This window comes from Asterias rubens, chromosome 18 (genome assembly GCF_902459465.1).
Source record: "Asterias rubens chromosome 18, eAstRub1.3, whole genome shotgun sequence".
NCBI classification, from domain to species: Eukaryota; Metazoa; Echinodermata; class Asteroidea; order Forcipulatida; family Asteriidae; genus Asterias; species Asterias rubens.
This window is the reverse complement of record NC_047079.1, coordinates 5,013,483-5,029,126: the sequence shown is the minus strand read 5'-3', so window position 1 is coordinate 5,029,126 and position 15,644 is coordinate 5,013,483. Positions and strand designations below refer to the sequence as shown.

The following is a 15,644-nucleotide window of genomic DNA, read 5'->3' as shown; positions in this document are numbered from 1 at the left end:
TGCGAGATAACTATGAAAGAAAAAACGCCCTCGTCACACGAAGTTGTATGCTTTCAGATGCTTGATTTCGAGAACTCAAATTCTAAACTTGAGGTCATGAAATTCGTGGAAAATTCTTTCTCAAAAACTACGTCACTTCAGAGGGAGCCGTTTCTCACAATGTTTTATACTATCTACCTCTCCCCATTACTCGTTACCAAGTGAGGTTTTATGCTGATAATTATTTTGAGTAATTACCAATAGGGTCCACTGCCTTTAACTTAACGCTTAGTAATGTGACACTACCCTGCCTCAAGAAACCTGCATGTAACTCCGTCAAGCTGCTCAAGTCTGCTTCAAGTCGGACCTTTTTATCATTTTGCTCCCCAAACCTGGAATGCACTCACCATCTCAATCAGAGAATCTGACTCTTCATGCAAAGTATTAAAGAAGAGTATCAAGAACTATTTATACCCAATCTAATGCGCTGTGTTCTTGATGTGGTGGCGTTTTTATAAATGACTTGTGCGTATAACGTCCTCTTGTCCTTTCTCTTGTAGGCCTTCCGTCATTGACCGACTGGCAATACCCGACACGTATTGCAGTATGGAAGATAACATGGGCCATAAATGCCACCAAGGCATGGTGTGCCAGAAATTAGAACTCGGCGCCGAATCACGGCAAGTGACGGGCTACAATGGTTTTGAGCATATTGGTAAGTTAAGCCGCATCCGAAATCAAATTGACTTTGGCTGTGGCTACAGCCATCAGTCGCATTGATACCAACATCAATGATTATGAATTTTTACAGCATTCTGGCAGGGATGTGATTTCTCCGTTTGTAGCTGGGAAATCATGTTCTTTGTTGTTAGACCCCGTTCACACATAGACGTCGCTTCTACTTTAATGGAAAAGCGGCCAAATTGCGTGGCCAATCGTGGGCCAAACATGGGAGGATCTCCATGGGTGTGGTTTGGAGCGGGTGGGATCTCGTAGGTCGGCAAGCTGCAGTCCCTCTTCCAAGCCAACAATAATCGTGGCAAAGTTGTAGTGGGAACACCGTTATCGTACAAGCAGCATGGTAGCATCGTGGTGAGAACTCTGTGGTCGTTATAAAAAATGCAGGGCCATTGGCAACCATTTAGAAGTAGAAACAACTGCTTGGTCGGCTTTGGTCTAGGTGTAGTCGTAGTGGCAGGCGAGTCAGCAACCCCTTTGACGTACAAGCACTAAAGTAGTGTAGAATCTTCATTTTGCCAATTTGCTTGATTTTGAAGACGATTGTGTTCCTCCTTGATAATTTTTTTAGATCGGGGTGATCGGCATGGACTTCGTAAGGTCGTAGGGCTGTGTGAACGGGGTATTAGTGAGCCTTGCACAGTCAATGCATGTAACTCTTGTGCAATTCTTTTGAAAGTTGAATAGTAATAATAGTATTAATAATAAGAAGAAGATATTTATAAAGGGCCAAATGGCCTCGAAGCGTTTAATACAAAGATAAAAACGGCAATAACCAAATTACAATATGACAATAAAATAATTTTTCAAAAGGCAATTACAGAAATACATTCAAAGGCAGTTTAAAATTAATCTGGACCAGCCAGTGACAAAAATTCGATACAATTCTACATATAACAATGGCGGACTTTGTATTTTGGTTTCTAGGTTCCAGTATATTCACAGTGTATGAGAGTGCATCTCTTGAGGGCTGGGTCTTTGTCATGTACAAAGTGACCGACAGTTTCCCACCATGGAGGGGCTATTTCTTCTTCATCACCATGATCTTCTTTTTAGCTTGGCTGGTCAAAGTAAGCATTTTAACAAAACAAGTTTCAAGTTTATTTATTAGTCCACAGTTTCAAGATCAGTCTATGATATATACATGTATACATAAGCATATATTACTACAATCTACAAATAGAAAGTAGATATATAAGTTATCCCAGAAGCGCTAGTGGAATTTTCCTATAGATCCTATGCACAACGCAGAGCGTACATAAATGCGCACCTCCTGTCTGCCATTTTGTGTTTCAAAACGTGCACAAAAGGAATGGACTCCTCCAATAAGGCAGAAATGGTAGACACGCTTTGTTCGGAGGTGTAGCATTCTTTCCTGTGTGTTTTTTGTTTACACCCAAAATGGCGTACAAGAGACGCGCATGTATGTGCGCTGTGCGTTGTGCATAGGGTCTTGGCTGATATGATAGTCCTGTACATAGCATTGGGGTCTGCAACAATAGGATACTTTTGAGATGCTGCAGACATAACTGTCCCGTTTTGCGGTGCTGCTCAGTGTTGCGTGCATAGGTCTGAGCACGCACAATACTGTCTAAAAAGCATCCATTGATTGGATTCAATTATAAAACACCTGTTGCTTGTTCTGTATTCTGGTTGGCTGAAACACGGTCACGCGGGATGAACTTATATAGTCTAGTGATCGCGCGCGCCAGTTTGCGGGAACTAGTTCCCGAGCTGGCACTAGTCTTTGAAAATAGTGCCCGGTTACAGCGCCCTCTCTTGAGTTGAATCGCGAACAGCAACTACAAAACTTCCTTTCTTTTCCAGATTTCTGTTCTTATTTCACATTAAAGGCCGAGCTGTGTTATAAAACACATATTGACTGGCATAATTCGGTAACTAGTGTACGACTATTCCCCCTCGGGCCTGTGAATGACCAGAAGAGGGGCCTATTTCCCGAGGCCGAAGACCGAGGGAAATAGGTCGCTCTTCTGGTCACTCAAAGTCCCTCGGGGAATAGTCGTATACTAGTTACCGAATTATGCCAGTCAATATGTGTATATCATTCCATCAGGGATGAAGAATATTAATGTTTTTTCTTATATTTGATTTTCTTGTTTTGCGGCTCGTGTCACCAAAACCCCCAGGAAGTGTTTTTCTATTCTCTAGATTTGAGCGATTGAACTAGTCTTCTCAGCTAGCATGAAATTAGTGCTGGGCGAATAGTGAAATTTTGATATCCGAAATTAACCGGATATTCGAATAGGTTTTTTTCGCCGCTAGAGGGCGCTATTAAAAATAAAAATAAAAAATAAATAAAACCAAATATTTTTGTTTTTGCCGCTAGAGGGCGCTGTTCGTTTGTGAATGAGATCGTATGGGCGGATTGATATTAGTTTTAGACAGTGTCACTCGGTTCATTCATAAAAGTAACCGGATCTAACTTAAAGATGGCGATTTGCCCTTTCTTTGATCGTGATTGACTCTACGTGAAGGAAAACTTTTGTAATCTTTAAACTAATTACATCAGAAATGTCATTGTTTTAACTCTTCACGGAGGTGAGCATGGTTAAATACTTAATTTATGCTGTTTTATGTTGTCTTTATAGAAGTTTCATAAGGATTCAGACAAAACATTCCTATCAGTTGTCGCCCGTTGCCGCGGATATTCGGATATTAAAAGAATATCCGGTTACTTGGTTGTAATTACAGAACTATCCGGTTTATAATCAGGTATTCGCGCCCTATGCGGATATCCGGTTAAGAAAAAAAAAGACATTTGTGGTTACGGATAGGAAAACCTATTCGCCATTAACCGGGTATTCGAATAATTTGCCCAGGCCTAAATGCCATTTTGTGGTTTGTACCAAAACAACCAAAGTTTTTATAGAAATTCAAGTTATACTGATACTTTGTATTGACTGTTTTTTATTTCTTTTCCGTCGTAGAATGTTTTCATAGCTGTTATTATCGAGACGTTTGCTGAGATCAGAGTTCAATTTCGACAGATGTGGACAAGCCGAAACGCCGCGGAGTCAGCTGTGGATTCAAAGGTGTGACTTTTAAGAAATAAAATTGCTTAATTTAAAGACACTGGACACCATTGGTAAATTTATTAAAGACCAGTCGTCTTACTTGGTGTATCTCAACATATGCAGAAAATATATGTGATTTGAGGCATTGCTTGGTGAGGTAACAATGTATATTAGGTTTGCGATAACACCATGTGTGTATCTACTTTCTAGGTAGATTATCTTCTTTTGAGAACTTATATATTCTACTACTGCGGAGCAGGTTGTTCTGAATTCGGTAGACTTCTCTACTACCGTAGAGTAGATTTTCAGAATTTTTGAGACTTCTCAGTTTTGAAGAAAAAAATACCTGTCATGCTTATTAATTACTACCTGGGGGAAAGGAAGGAAATCGTCCAGGACTACTGCTTTCGCTTAACTGTACCAAGGGGACTTCTCGCTATTAACTTTACTTCCGCGGAGTGAGTTCTTAATTGGTCTCAAACTACAATCCCGGCCAAAAACTTGGGCCACTTATTCCCAATGTTACAATAAACATTCCCTGTCCACTTCCCCCTGACAATAAAGATTCTCTCCCCCCTTCCCCCGTCCCCCCTGCTTAATGTTGACTGGAACACAGAAGGCCGCTCGATGAGAGCCAACATTGAAAGGGGGCGCGGGGGCCCAACAAGATATAGCTGGGATCGTAGCTTGCTCTAGTCATCGTCAGGAGACTGAAAAATATTGTTTTTTCTGTTTCAATCAGGTCTTGCAGGACGATGGCACATGTACTCCGTGGAAGCTGACTACAGTTGATGAGAACAAGCCCCGCGGCTTAGCACCCCACTGCTGCCAGGTCATTCTACAGTCAAGGGCCTTCCACTTGGTCATCTTAATGTTTGTCATCGCGGACGCGCTCCTGGCGTCCACACACAACATGCTGAAGAATTCCGGCGAGGACACGAGTAACCAGTATCACGCTTTCCTGTATGTTGCACAGGTAAGGGTCTGTCTGGGTACCAGGGCCCACTTTTATAGAGCTGCTAAGCACAAAAATATGTTTAGCATGACATTTCTTCCTTGATAAAAACAGGCATGCCAACCAAATTTCCACGTGATTTTTAAGGATAAGCAAACAACAGCTGAAAACCTGTAACAAGCAATATGCAACAAATGGAAAATTGGTTAGAAATCCTGTTTTTATTAAGGAAGAGATTTCATGCCAAGCAAATTTTTGTGCCTAGCAGCTCTATGAAATTCGGCCCTGGGTACACCTGCAACGGTTTACTAGCAAGGTGCCAGACCATTACTGTTTATACCTTCTGAGTTGACGTTATTTATTTAGCTGTGTCGTAGCGCAGCGCAGTGAAGCTTTCAGACTAATGTTCTACAAACTTGTCAATAATTCAAGACTTTGCAAAGCATTCTACTGGACCCTCCAGAAAACACTTTCTCCAATTCTGTCAAAATAGTCACTCAACTAAAATTTACTGCAGCAGTTTTTTTTCCCGGCCACCATCAAGGACTGGAATGCCTTACCATCAAGGACTGGAGTCTGATCTCCAGCAACTCGTTAAAGGCAGTGGACACTATTGGTAATTACTCAAAATAATTATTAGCATAAAACCTTACTTAGTAACAAGTAATGGGGAGAGGTTGATGGTATAATACCCTCTGAGAAATGGCTCCCTCTGAAGTGCCCTAGTTTTCGAGAAAGAAGTAATTTTCCACGAATTTGTTTTTGAGACCACAGATTTAGAACTTGAGGTCTCAAAATCAACCATCCAAACGCACACAACTTCGTGTGACAAGGGTGTTTTTTTCTTTCATTATTATCTCGCAAGTTCGATGACCGATTGAGCTCAAATTTTCATGCGTATGTTGAGATACACCAACTGTGAAGGCTAGTCTTTGACAATTACCAATAGTGTCCACTGCCTTTAAGACATCTTTAAAGACACTCTCACTAAAAATTTCAAAAACTTAGCTATCCCGTCCACATAATGCGCACAAGCTGTCTTCGCACCACAAAGTTCTATTCTTTCGTTTGTTTTTGGTTTACTGCACCATAAGGTTTACCGCGAATAGCAAAATATCAAGAGAGGGCGCTGTTGAACCCACACAAAGGTAAAGGCGTTGCGTGCGCGAGTCGTAGAAACTGCATAGAAACCGCCCCATTCTCCTTCCCACAATGCATTGCGTTTCTGAATCGCGATAAACCTTATGACACCCAGCAGGATATGTGCACATTACAAGTCTTTATTATTTGTTATTATTATTCTTACTACTATTAGGTCTTCTTCACCGTTCTCTTTGACTTGGAGGTCATGTTCAAGATTTGGTGTCTTGGTTTCCGTGGTTACATCAAGAGATCCCTCCACAAGTTTGAGATGTGTCTGGCCGTGGGTACGACACTTCATCTTCATTTTTATCACACACATGTCACTTACTTCCAGGTTGGTGAAACGCTTTTATCTGGAAAATCTTTCAATTGTCTATCTTATAGGATTTTAAACTTTGCATGGCGGAAGTAAAACTAGGTTAGGCTTGCGACAGCACCAAGTGTAGATCTCTTTTTCAGTAGTGTTGGTTCTGAAAAGAATTGATGCTGGACAACTCGGCGTTTCGATCAGTATGCTCTGATCATCTTCAAGGTGTTCAGAGCATACTGATCAACACCTTGGACGATCTGAGCATACTGATCGCAATCTTGACAATTTCAGAACCAACGCTACTCAAAAGTAATTGACACACGGTACTACCGCAAACCTCACCTAGTTGTTTGTTTGTTTTATAAACCTAGTTTTATTGTTCGCATCTCTTGCCTGTTTTCTTGCGAGGCCATTTAAACAATTTTTATTAACATTTTACCTTGGTACACTAATCGTAAAAAAACTTTACTGGAACACAAACTCACCCGAGAGTGTAAAAGAGCTAATCAAAGACTTGTCTGTTTGAACTGGATAAAATCAGAATATATGTTAAATTTGCATCAGTGATAAAGAATACAACAACTATGTCTTATTAAGACCAACATGCTGTAGAGTGTCATGGCCGAGCAGTTAAGAGCACCAAATTCAAACTCTGGTGTTTCTGATCAGCAGAGTGTTGGTTCGAGTCCCAGTCTTGACATTAGTGTTGGTAAGCAAGACACTTAACCATTGCTTTGGATGGGACGTAAAGCTGCTGGTCCTGTGTGTTGTTTATCAGCTGCAATAGGTAATAAATAAGGTATCTTTTATTGTCTTGAAGGTGATGCGGTGCGTCCGTCTCATCAAACTGTCACCAACGTTGGAGGACTTCAGTCGGAAGGTATACAAGTCATCTTACATGTACAGTATCTACCTGGCCGCTTTTACACATAATTCTATGACAGTTATGGAAGTGTCGTGGCCAAGCGGTTAAGAGCACTGAATTTAAACTCTGCTGTTTCTGATCAGCAGAGTGTGGGTTCGAGTCCCCAGCCATGACACTTGTGTCCTTAAGCAAGACACTCAACCATTGCTTCGTCCTTCGGATGGGACGTTAAGCCGTTAGTCCCCTGTGTTGTGTAAACGCATGTAAAAGAACCCAGTGCACTTATCCTAAAGAGAAGGGGTTCGTCCCGGTGTTCCTGGTCCGATCGGCAGCAAATTGCGCCACAGCACCTTGTTAAACATTACATGGTGCTATCAGAATTAGGTCTCATAATTCAAGCGTAGTCCCACATCTGGCAGGAAATACTGTTTGTTACAGCGCCAGGAGCGTCACTGGGTGACGGACATCTGTGCTATATAAGAAGCCACAATTATTATTATAAAATCTCTTGTGGTGTTTCAGATTTTTGGACCCTTCGTGAAGCTCGGTACCCTGATCTTGTTCACCATGAGCTCCCTCATCATCGTCTCCGTCATCAGCTTACAGCTCTTCTGCAGTATCGACAACCTCGACACGTTCCAGACCTTCCCATCCGTAAATATTTTCTTCTTTTGATAAATATAATTATCCGCATGTTTATCCTTTACCATGGTTCCTTTTCAAAAGGCGCGGGACACCTGTGGTATTTGTCGAAGACCAGTATTCTCACTTGGTGTATCCCAACACTATGCATAAAATGACAAATCTGTGAAAATTTGGACTCAACTGGTCATCAAAGTTGCAAGATAATAATGAAAGAAACAAAAATCAGCTTTTCAAAATTTTGCTATTTTGGTCATGTTCCATTTTACTTACGTTTTGGAGAATTTCGGTCATTGTTTTTAAATGGCTTTAAAATTTGCTACACACTAAATCTTTGACTTTAATGTGCCCCTCCAGTTGAAAAGGAGCATTAAATGGCTGTATTGACTTCTTGTACTGGGCCGAATTTCATAGCGCTGCTTAACGCTAAGCAAATATGCGTGCTTACTGTAGCAGAAAAAAATTGCTTAAGCCTTAGCGTATTTCACAAGTTAGCTGAAAAATTGGGCGGCCATTATGCGTGTTTACCGTAGATTTGCATTGTGACATCATTTAGTTTCATGCGTTAAGCACTGGAAGGTAAGCATGCCTTTTTCGTGTGCGTACGGTTAGCAGCGCTAGGAAATAGAAATTGCACAGTAAGCACAAAGTTGGCCGCTAAGCAGCGCTATGAAATTGGGGCCCTGGTGCGGCAGGAGATTCTGACCCCCTGGAGATCCTGACCCCCCATTTGGCAAAATGTGTACCAACTACTTCTGATAGTGCCCTATTTTTAATTATCCTCCTTCAGTCCACGTTAACTTCCCAGTTAGGGGCGACAGAATCCCCAGAGAACAGGTTTCACTGGAACACTGGCATTCCGCAATATATGTGGCCCAAGGTTTGCCATTTAAGGGAGTCAAATTGCGCATAAAGATAATTACCGGCTTTCAAACGTACAATGACGCCCTAAAATGCGCACCTCACACTGACTAAGCGTAGCGAAAATTGCCTCTCAAAATGGTCTCATAGACTCATTGCTCAATGTGAAACCCTACAGGGACACTGAGCTCACGCGCACAATTGTACGCTCAAAGAGCAGCTACCGTCTAATCATTTACCTCCTTTGACCCCAGCAAGGGTGGTTTTTTACCCCCAGCGAGGGCACTTTTTGACCCCAGCGAGGGTGCTTTTGACCCCAGCGAGGGTGCTTTTGACCCCAGCGAGGGTGCTTTTGACCCCAGCGAGGGTGCTTTTGACCCCAGCGAGGGTGCTTTTGACCCCAGCGAGGGTGCTTTTGACCCCAGCGAGGGTGCTTTTGAGCATGTGACGTCACATGCAAGGGGCCTATTATGTTGAGGTGTTGACTGCTGGTGAACTCCCCGCTAGAATGTTGTCACTTTTGCTCAAAGTACCATCCAGTTGGGTAAACTTTCCGCCACTCACACAATCACTGGATTATCGGTGTGCTAGATTGCAAGTCAGTACAATACACCGTTCCATTGAGGAAGAACCTCAGTGTTGCGCTTTTTCGCCGTGACATTACATCAACCTGTATAATAAGCCCAACTCATACTTCCTGTGACTGGAATGCGATACGAATTTTGACGTCACGGGGCTGTTTTTCGCAGCGAATGTTTCGCACGAGTTGAGCACAAGCCAACTGTTGCGGATTATATTCGATTTTGAATATGTGACGTCAAAATTTGTATCGCATTCGCATTCGTGGGAAATACGAACCAGGCTTTTGTCTGCTTATTTAACCAATATTTGACTGTTGTATTTGTTTGTGTGATCGGGGTTCTCTTGTGAACCCTCTTCCGCTCCTCTCCCTCCCCCACTCCCCACTTCCCTGGGCACCTTTTAGGCGTTCATGGCAATGTTTCAGATTCTAACCCAGGAGGGTTGGATCGAGGTCATGAATGATTGTTTACTCCATGCCGGCAAGCAGCTACAAGTTATTGTTGCCGTGTTCTTTATAATGTACCATCTTTTTTCGTTTGTGGTAAGTTCAGAGGGGGCTGTTCGAGTAGTTTCCCTCTCTGTGAATGCCCTGCAATCGAGTTGAGGGGGTTTGAAAACGGCTGCATTTGGTTCGATGCTTCATGCCCCTTACCTAGAGTGGCTTTTTTTTTTTTTTTTTCAAAGGCGACGTACCTCACCATGTTTTTCTCTTTTCTATAGCTTGTCGAGTTAAGGGTAGGGTCATAAATTGGTGTTGTCATGGTAATGCTGATTTAATAATATTAATAATAATATACATTAGTTCTATACATGAATGTCACATGTGAAACTTTAAAGCTAAATACAGTGTTGTCTACTTGCTGAAAAAGCACTAAAACCGGTCGCAGTAATTTCGTAAGATTGTTGAATCCATCCACGTTAAGCGAGGTGACAGTGGGCACCAACCGTATCTCTGTTTGCAGCATTCTTGAATGTACACCAACCCTCAGAAATCCAAGAAATTAATCATGCTTGAATGGTTTTTTAGATTGAAATATTTCTGGGGGTGAAAACTTTATCCAAACATCATTTCTTCGAATGGAATCCTTTCTCGAAAAAAAGTTAATACTGTCAATACTGCAGTGCTTCTCACGATTACGGTTGGAGCATTTACCAGTCGACAATGACCCTGGCTTTAAGTTAGACTGCCACAGAAACAAAACAATGTCTAAAACGACGGGATATTTGTTAATAAATATGCCACATTGACATTTTATGGCCTAATGATGTTCAGAGAACCAAATGTGACCGTCCGCTCCCTCACAGCAAAAAGAACCCTAAAAGATCGGAACTATTTGTGATCTTTTAGGTATCTGGATGCAGCTGTGTTCACAATCAACGTGCCTGCTGTTACATTGATAACACGGTCATAAGGAAGAACGGCAAATGCTACCAGGAACTGGTTGGTACTGGTTTGAGCTGGTCTATAATACCCAGTTTCATCCTGTTTGGCGTCACAGCAGTGCAACTTGATACAAAACTGGTTTGAAGCGGTTTCGTCCAGCTAGTTCAGCAGTTAAAATGCTTCTGTTAACTGGTACTGGTTTGAACTGGTCTAATGCAGTTTCATATTGTTTGATGTCACCTCAGTGCAGCTTGATGAAAACAGGTGTTAAAGCGGTTTTATCCAGCTATGTAGTTCACCAGGGCTGCATTCATTCCACAGTTGAAAAAAAAAACCACCTTGAATTGGTGATAATTCCAGATCAAACTGGTTTGTACCAGTCAGAACTCACTTCAGTCCACCACAGGGCAGCATTTGCAGTTCTTCCGTTTTACCATTTTGATTAATATTTAATAACATTTTTTTTTGTCTTCTTCCTGTTTTCTTTCCTCTCTTTTTTTTTCTTTTTTTTTTCATTTTTTTTCTTTCGTTTCTGCCATCCTGGTCGCCGACTTTTTTATTCCACCCAAATTTGTAGGCGTTCATATCCATGTTCCAAATTCTGACACAAAAGGGCTGGGCCATCGTCATGTACGAATGTATGCTTGCTACAGACGCTGCTCTGGCCTCAATCATAGCTATCTACTTCATCACGTACCATCTGTTTGCCACCGTGGTAAATATACATGCCATTTAGGCTCGACAGGCGAAGACAGAGAAACAAAATCACAAAGGGGATTGTTTTGTATTCTTCTGTCGGGCATTCATTGAAACTAACAACTAGCTTGAATGAGTGTTTAGGATCTGTTGGCTGTCTGACCTGCTTTCCTCATTAAAAAAAGAAAAAAAGAAGAAGATGGATTTGGGGTATTTTTTATATATTTTTTTGTATGAGAAAAGCAAGGCAGAACGCTACCATGTTTTGTACATTTGTGTGTCTGTAAGCGGTGGTGGTTGTTTACCTGATGAAATCGAGGACTTCCGTGGAGCAAGGGTGTCTGTGCTTTGCTTTCATGTACAAACCACATTTGGATGAAGCAAAACAAGTCGACATATTTGAAGAGCAAAGTGAAGTCTTTGATTTTAGGTTGACGAACATGTGCGTGTGGGTGTGTGTTTTGTATTATGTTTTGTTCTCTCTTTTTTTTGAGCACTTAATAACACAATGACTTACACCATAGGCAAATTTCTGAGAGCTGCTTTTAGCATGATTATGTTGCTGGGGGAAAAAGTGAAGGGTTTCCCTTTACGTTTCTGCTTAAGAAACAATTGTGTGATAGGCAACATGCTTAGCGGCTCTCTGAAAGGATGCCCTTAGTGGAACGACACATAGTGCCTGCCAGTTTGCTCACTGCTACTTTGCCTGCCGCAAGCACACCTCACTAACCCCGTGTTGTACGAGCTGTTACTTGTCCAAGTTGCTTGCTGTGTGGAGCCGGTGTGAATTTAATGTCAGCGCACAGTTTTATATCGTATGAAGCCGCTGGTGAAATGGTAGATTCAATTGTCCCTTTTGGGAAAGGCCCGGGAATGTGGATGCGATGCTGATTTTTGACTTAAGGGGGGCTGTTTTTCACAGCGAATGTTTCGCAGGAGTTGAGCATATTTCACGCTGTTGTGAATTATTCGTTGCGAATTTGTGACGTCAAAATTCGTATGGCATTCCCATTGGCAGGGGAAAAAAAATAATACAAGATTATTTCGGTAAGATAAATCAGGCTTTTTAAGTGAATCTTGCATTTCATCAGTGGCTTTTGTAGCCGTTTTATCACCCTGTTTGTCTGTCACTAGTAGATCAACATTGATTGCTACATGTATTATACTAACAGGCCCCAGCCCGTCCTCTAAACCACAAATAACTCATCTTCATTTAATATCAATGATTTCCCTTCTTTCCCCTCGCCCTTCTTCTTTCCATCATGAAGAGAAGTAATTAGGAAAAACGTTCTGTGTAAAAAACATCTTTGCAAATTAAAACAAAAAAACACCCAAGTTGTTTAAAGTTAATCATTCTAGTAATTGAAAAAATAATTGGTAACCAAAAAGTGGTCACACCATCATTCCAACCTGGGCCCAATTTCATAGAGCTGCTAAGCACAAAAACTTGCTTAGCATGAAATTTCTTCCTTGATAAAAACAGGATTACCAGCCAAATTTCCAATTGTTGCATATTGCTAGTTATACTGGTATTCAGCTGTTGTTTGCAAATCCTGAAAATCACCTGATCATTTAGTTGGTAATTCTGGTTTTTATCAAGGAAAAGATTTCATGCTAAGCAAATTTCTGTGCTTAGCAGCTCTATGAAACTGCCCTGCCTCTTGAAATTTGGGTCCTAGTGTGAGGATAATTTTACTAGCCAATCAGAATGCTCAGTGATTTCTAGTGTACATAAAAAGGAACAAGCACAGAGTGGATTGGTCCACAAGGTGGTCAAAGGTCAATTTATTGACGGTCATCTCCAAAACAAAATGGCCTCTGAAAACTAGGTTAGGTTTAAAGGAATTTTTTTTGTTTTACACTGTGTAGCCTCGGAATCAGTCTGAATTTTTTTTTGTAAGCTTCAAATAATTTTTCAGAATGTTAAAGTGGATTGTTAGATTTTGTCCACTTCTTTTAAAACTTTTAGAATTGGTTTTGTGGGTTTCGTTTTTAGAACTAGTGAATTGGGTATGTTGGTTGTTGTCTGTGGACTGTGCATGGTTAGACAGAGAAAAATGCCCTGCCTTCCTTTTTTTTACAATAGAAAAACTGGCCACGAACGTCATTCGAACTTGCTGGTGAACTTGCTGGTTGCGCAAAGTTATTCAAAATTCCACCCTTATTGCTGTGCACTCGGAAGAAACTTTCTTCCATTTTTCTTGAAAGCTAGCTCACACTCGTCATTGGAACTTGGGTTGATTGTCAGCTAAAGTTGCTGCAAGCTATTTCCAATTTCCACTATTAAAGGATTTGGGTACTTTTTGTAACACAAACACAATGTTCACAGATTTACATTAAACTTACACCGTTTGAAGATAATGATAGTAGAAAGCGTACCTTCAAATATTATTTGCTGAGGTGCTGTAGTTTTTGAGAAATGAGGACATCAATTTCATGAAAATATGTTTTTACATGCTAAAATAATTTTCGTCTCAAAAACTACAGCATCTCATCAAGTAATATTTTAAAGGAAGCTTTCTACCACCATTATCTTCAAACTGTGTGAGTTTGATGTAAATCTGCAGACACTGTGTTTTGTGTCCTACAAAAAGTACCCAGACCCTTTAATGTTTTACACTTTTAAAAAGCATTCCTCTATTTTTACGGACTATCAATGGTTAAAAAAATGGTTGAGAAATCAATACAAAGCTTCTTGAAGAATGTGTGACAAACAAGTACGCCATCACAAAGCACTGTCCAATAAAACAACAAACACAGGTCAATTAGTTTAGGTTAACGTAATTACATAAATTAACAAAGTACACATTTTTCTAGCTACAACTTTTAGAACCCTCACTCTAAGACCTCTTCAGACTCCCCCAGAAAAAAAACTAAAAAAAAAAAAAACCCAAAAACATGTTATGGCATTTGATTGATTTGTAGTCGAGTCATTGATTTAGCACAATAGTTTTGTAGAATTTGTGGTTATGTGTCTGCGGAAATCTTAAAGTCATTCAACACAAAGAAAATATCACTTTTTCCCCCTGTGTTTACTACCTAAAAAAAAAGAAGTCATTCCCCTGTATGCGTCAATACTTCGAGGGGCATGGTTGGCTTGTGCGTAAAGCGCTCGCCTCTCACCAAGGTGACCTTGGTTTGATACTCGGCCAGGGCCATATGTGGGTTGAGTTGTGCCTTCGTTCTCTGATGTACCACGGGGGTTATCCAGACCGTCTGGTTTTCTTCCCTCGGGGAAAAAATCAAACACTTTTGATGTCTGGCTGTTCTTCGTGGTCATAACAGGTTGATGTGGCTGGCTGCCAAAGGCGCCCTTGCACCCCTGCATCCTTCCCAAATCAGCTGTTAGCTGCGAGTAAGGATGGTAAGCCTCCAAATTATTATTATAATACGCCAGTGTCATCTTTTCTCCCCAAATTTTGGAGGAACCTTTAACTATTATAGTTATACTTCTTATAATCTTTCCACTTGTGTCGAATGGCTTTAATGTTGACGATGTTTGTATTACGAGGGATTTTAGTAGACTGTTAACACATTCGTAGTTGATTGTTTGTAATGGTAGTGGAGTGTGGATCATTGTATTTAGTTGAGTGTAGATTAGTGGATTTTGAGTATGGCATGCTATTACCCTGCCATAGCTGTTCATTCGTTTCCCCTGTCCACTTTTTGGCCATGTTCAGACACCGTACTAAAGTTAGACACAAACCCGTTTTCAAACCCATTTTACTTTAACAAGAAGTGGGAGGCAGTCGTAAAAAAAAAAAATACCTTGAGCTCACACAGCTCAAAGTTTAGGTCACAGAGCACCATGACCCAACATATAACAACTACAAGTGTGTACAAAGGTGCTCGCTTTGTGCAATTTATGGCGTGTTACGCAACACATCCTGGGTCATTGGTCACCTGTTACACAACACATCCTGGGTCATTGGTCACCTGTGAGGACTTTAAACCAGATGTGGTTGTTTTTATTCTCTCCACACGCCGTGCTAAAAGATAAAACGGAAGTGGTTTTAATAGCATTAAACCCTCCTCGCTGACCGATTTTAAACCAAAACGTTTTTAACTTGATTTGTTAAAGCTTTAAGAGCGTTCAGACGCATAAAGTTGAAGCCGAATGAGTTGAAACTGCCTTAAAGCCGACTTTAGTACTGTGTCTGAGTGACCTCATAGATGGCTTGCAATACGTGTCATTGACCTCCATCTTTGATGTATTTTACTTGTGAAAAGTGCACAAGAGTCATACGCAGCGCGTATATGCATGCGCTTTTCTTGTGTAAAATACATCAAATATGGTGACATCCACCTATTGTCTCTTGTAGGGCATGTTTTGTCTTGTGCAACATTGATTGAGTTTGTCGTGTGGCGAAATTGGCTGTTGTCTTGTGTAGAAAAAAAAACAATGCACAAAGCATCTTGAGTAGAGGATGGGAAAAGTAGTGTGTATTTTTTTT

At 41.0% G+C, this 15,644-nt stretch overlaps 1 protein-coding gene across 7 annotated transcripts in view; it reads left to right on the top strand.

The window, feature by feature from the left end:
- The window catches only part of LOC117302676 (sodium leak channel non-selective protein-like), a 52,845-nt gene that overhangs the window by 5,190 nt on the left and 32,011 nt on the right, over positions 1-15,644 (top strand). For 6 of the 7 annotated variants that reach the window (XM_033786659.1, XM_033786662.1, XM_033786665.1 and 3 more), the window contains exons 7-14: positions 540-694; positions 1,645-1,787; positions 3,666-3,770; positions 4,495-4,728; positions 6,023-6,184; positions 6,981-7,040; positions 7,548-7,679; positions 11,072-11,209. In XM_033786659.1, the coding sequence (XP_033642550.1) occupies positions 540-694; positions 1,645-1,787; positions 3,666-3,770; positions 4,495-4,728; positions 6,023-6,184; positions 6,981-7,040; positions 7,548-7,679; positions 11,072-11,209 (1,129 nt within the window). Of the gene's footprint in view, positions 1-539; positions 695-1,644; positions 1,788-3,665; positions 3,771-4,494; positions 4,729-6,022; positions 6,185-6,980; positions 7,041-7,547; positions 7,680-9,513; positions 9,652-11,071; positions 11,210-15,644 lie in introns of all 7 variants that reach the window. The other variant, XM_033786660.1, reaches the window with a different exon arrangement.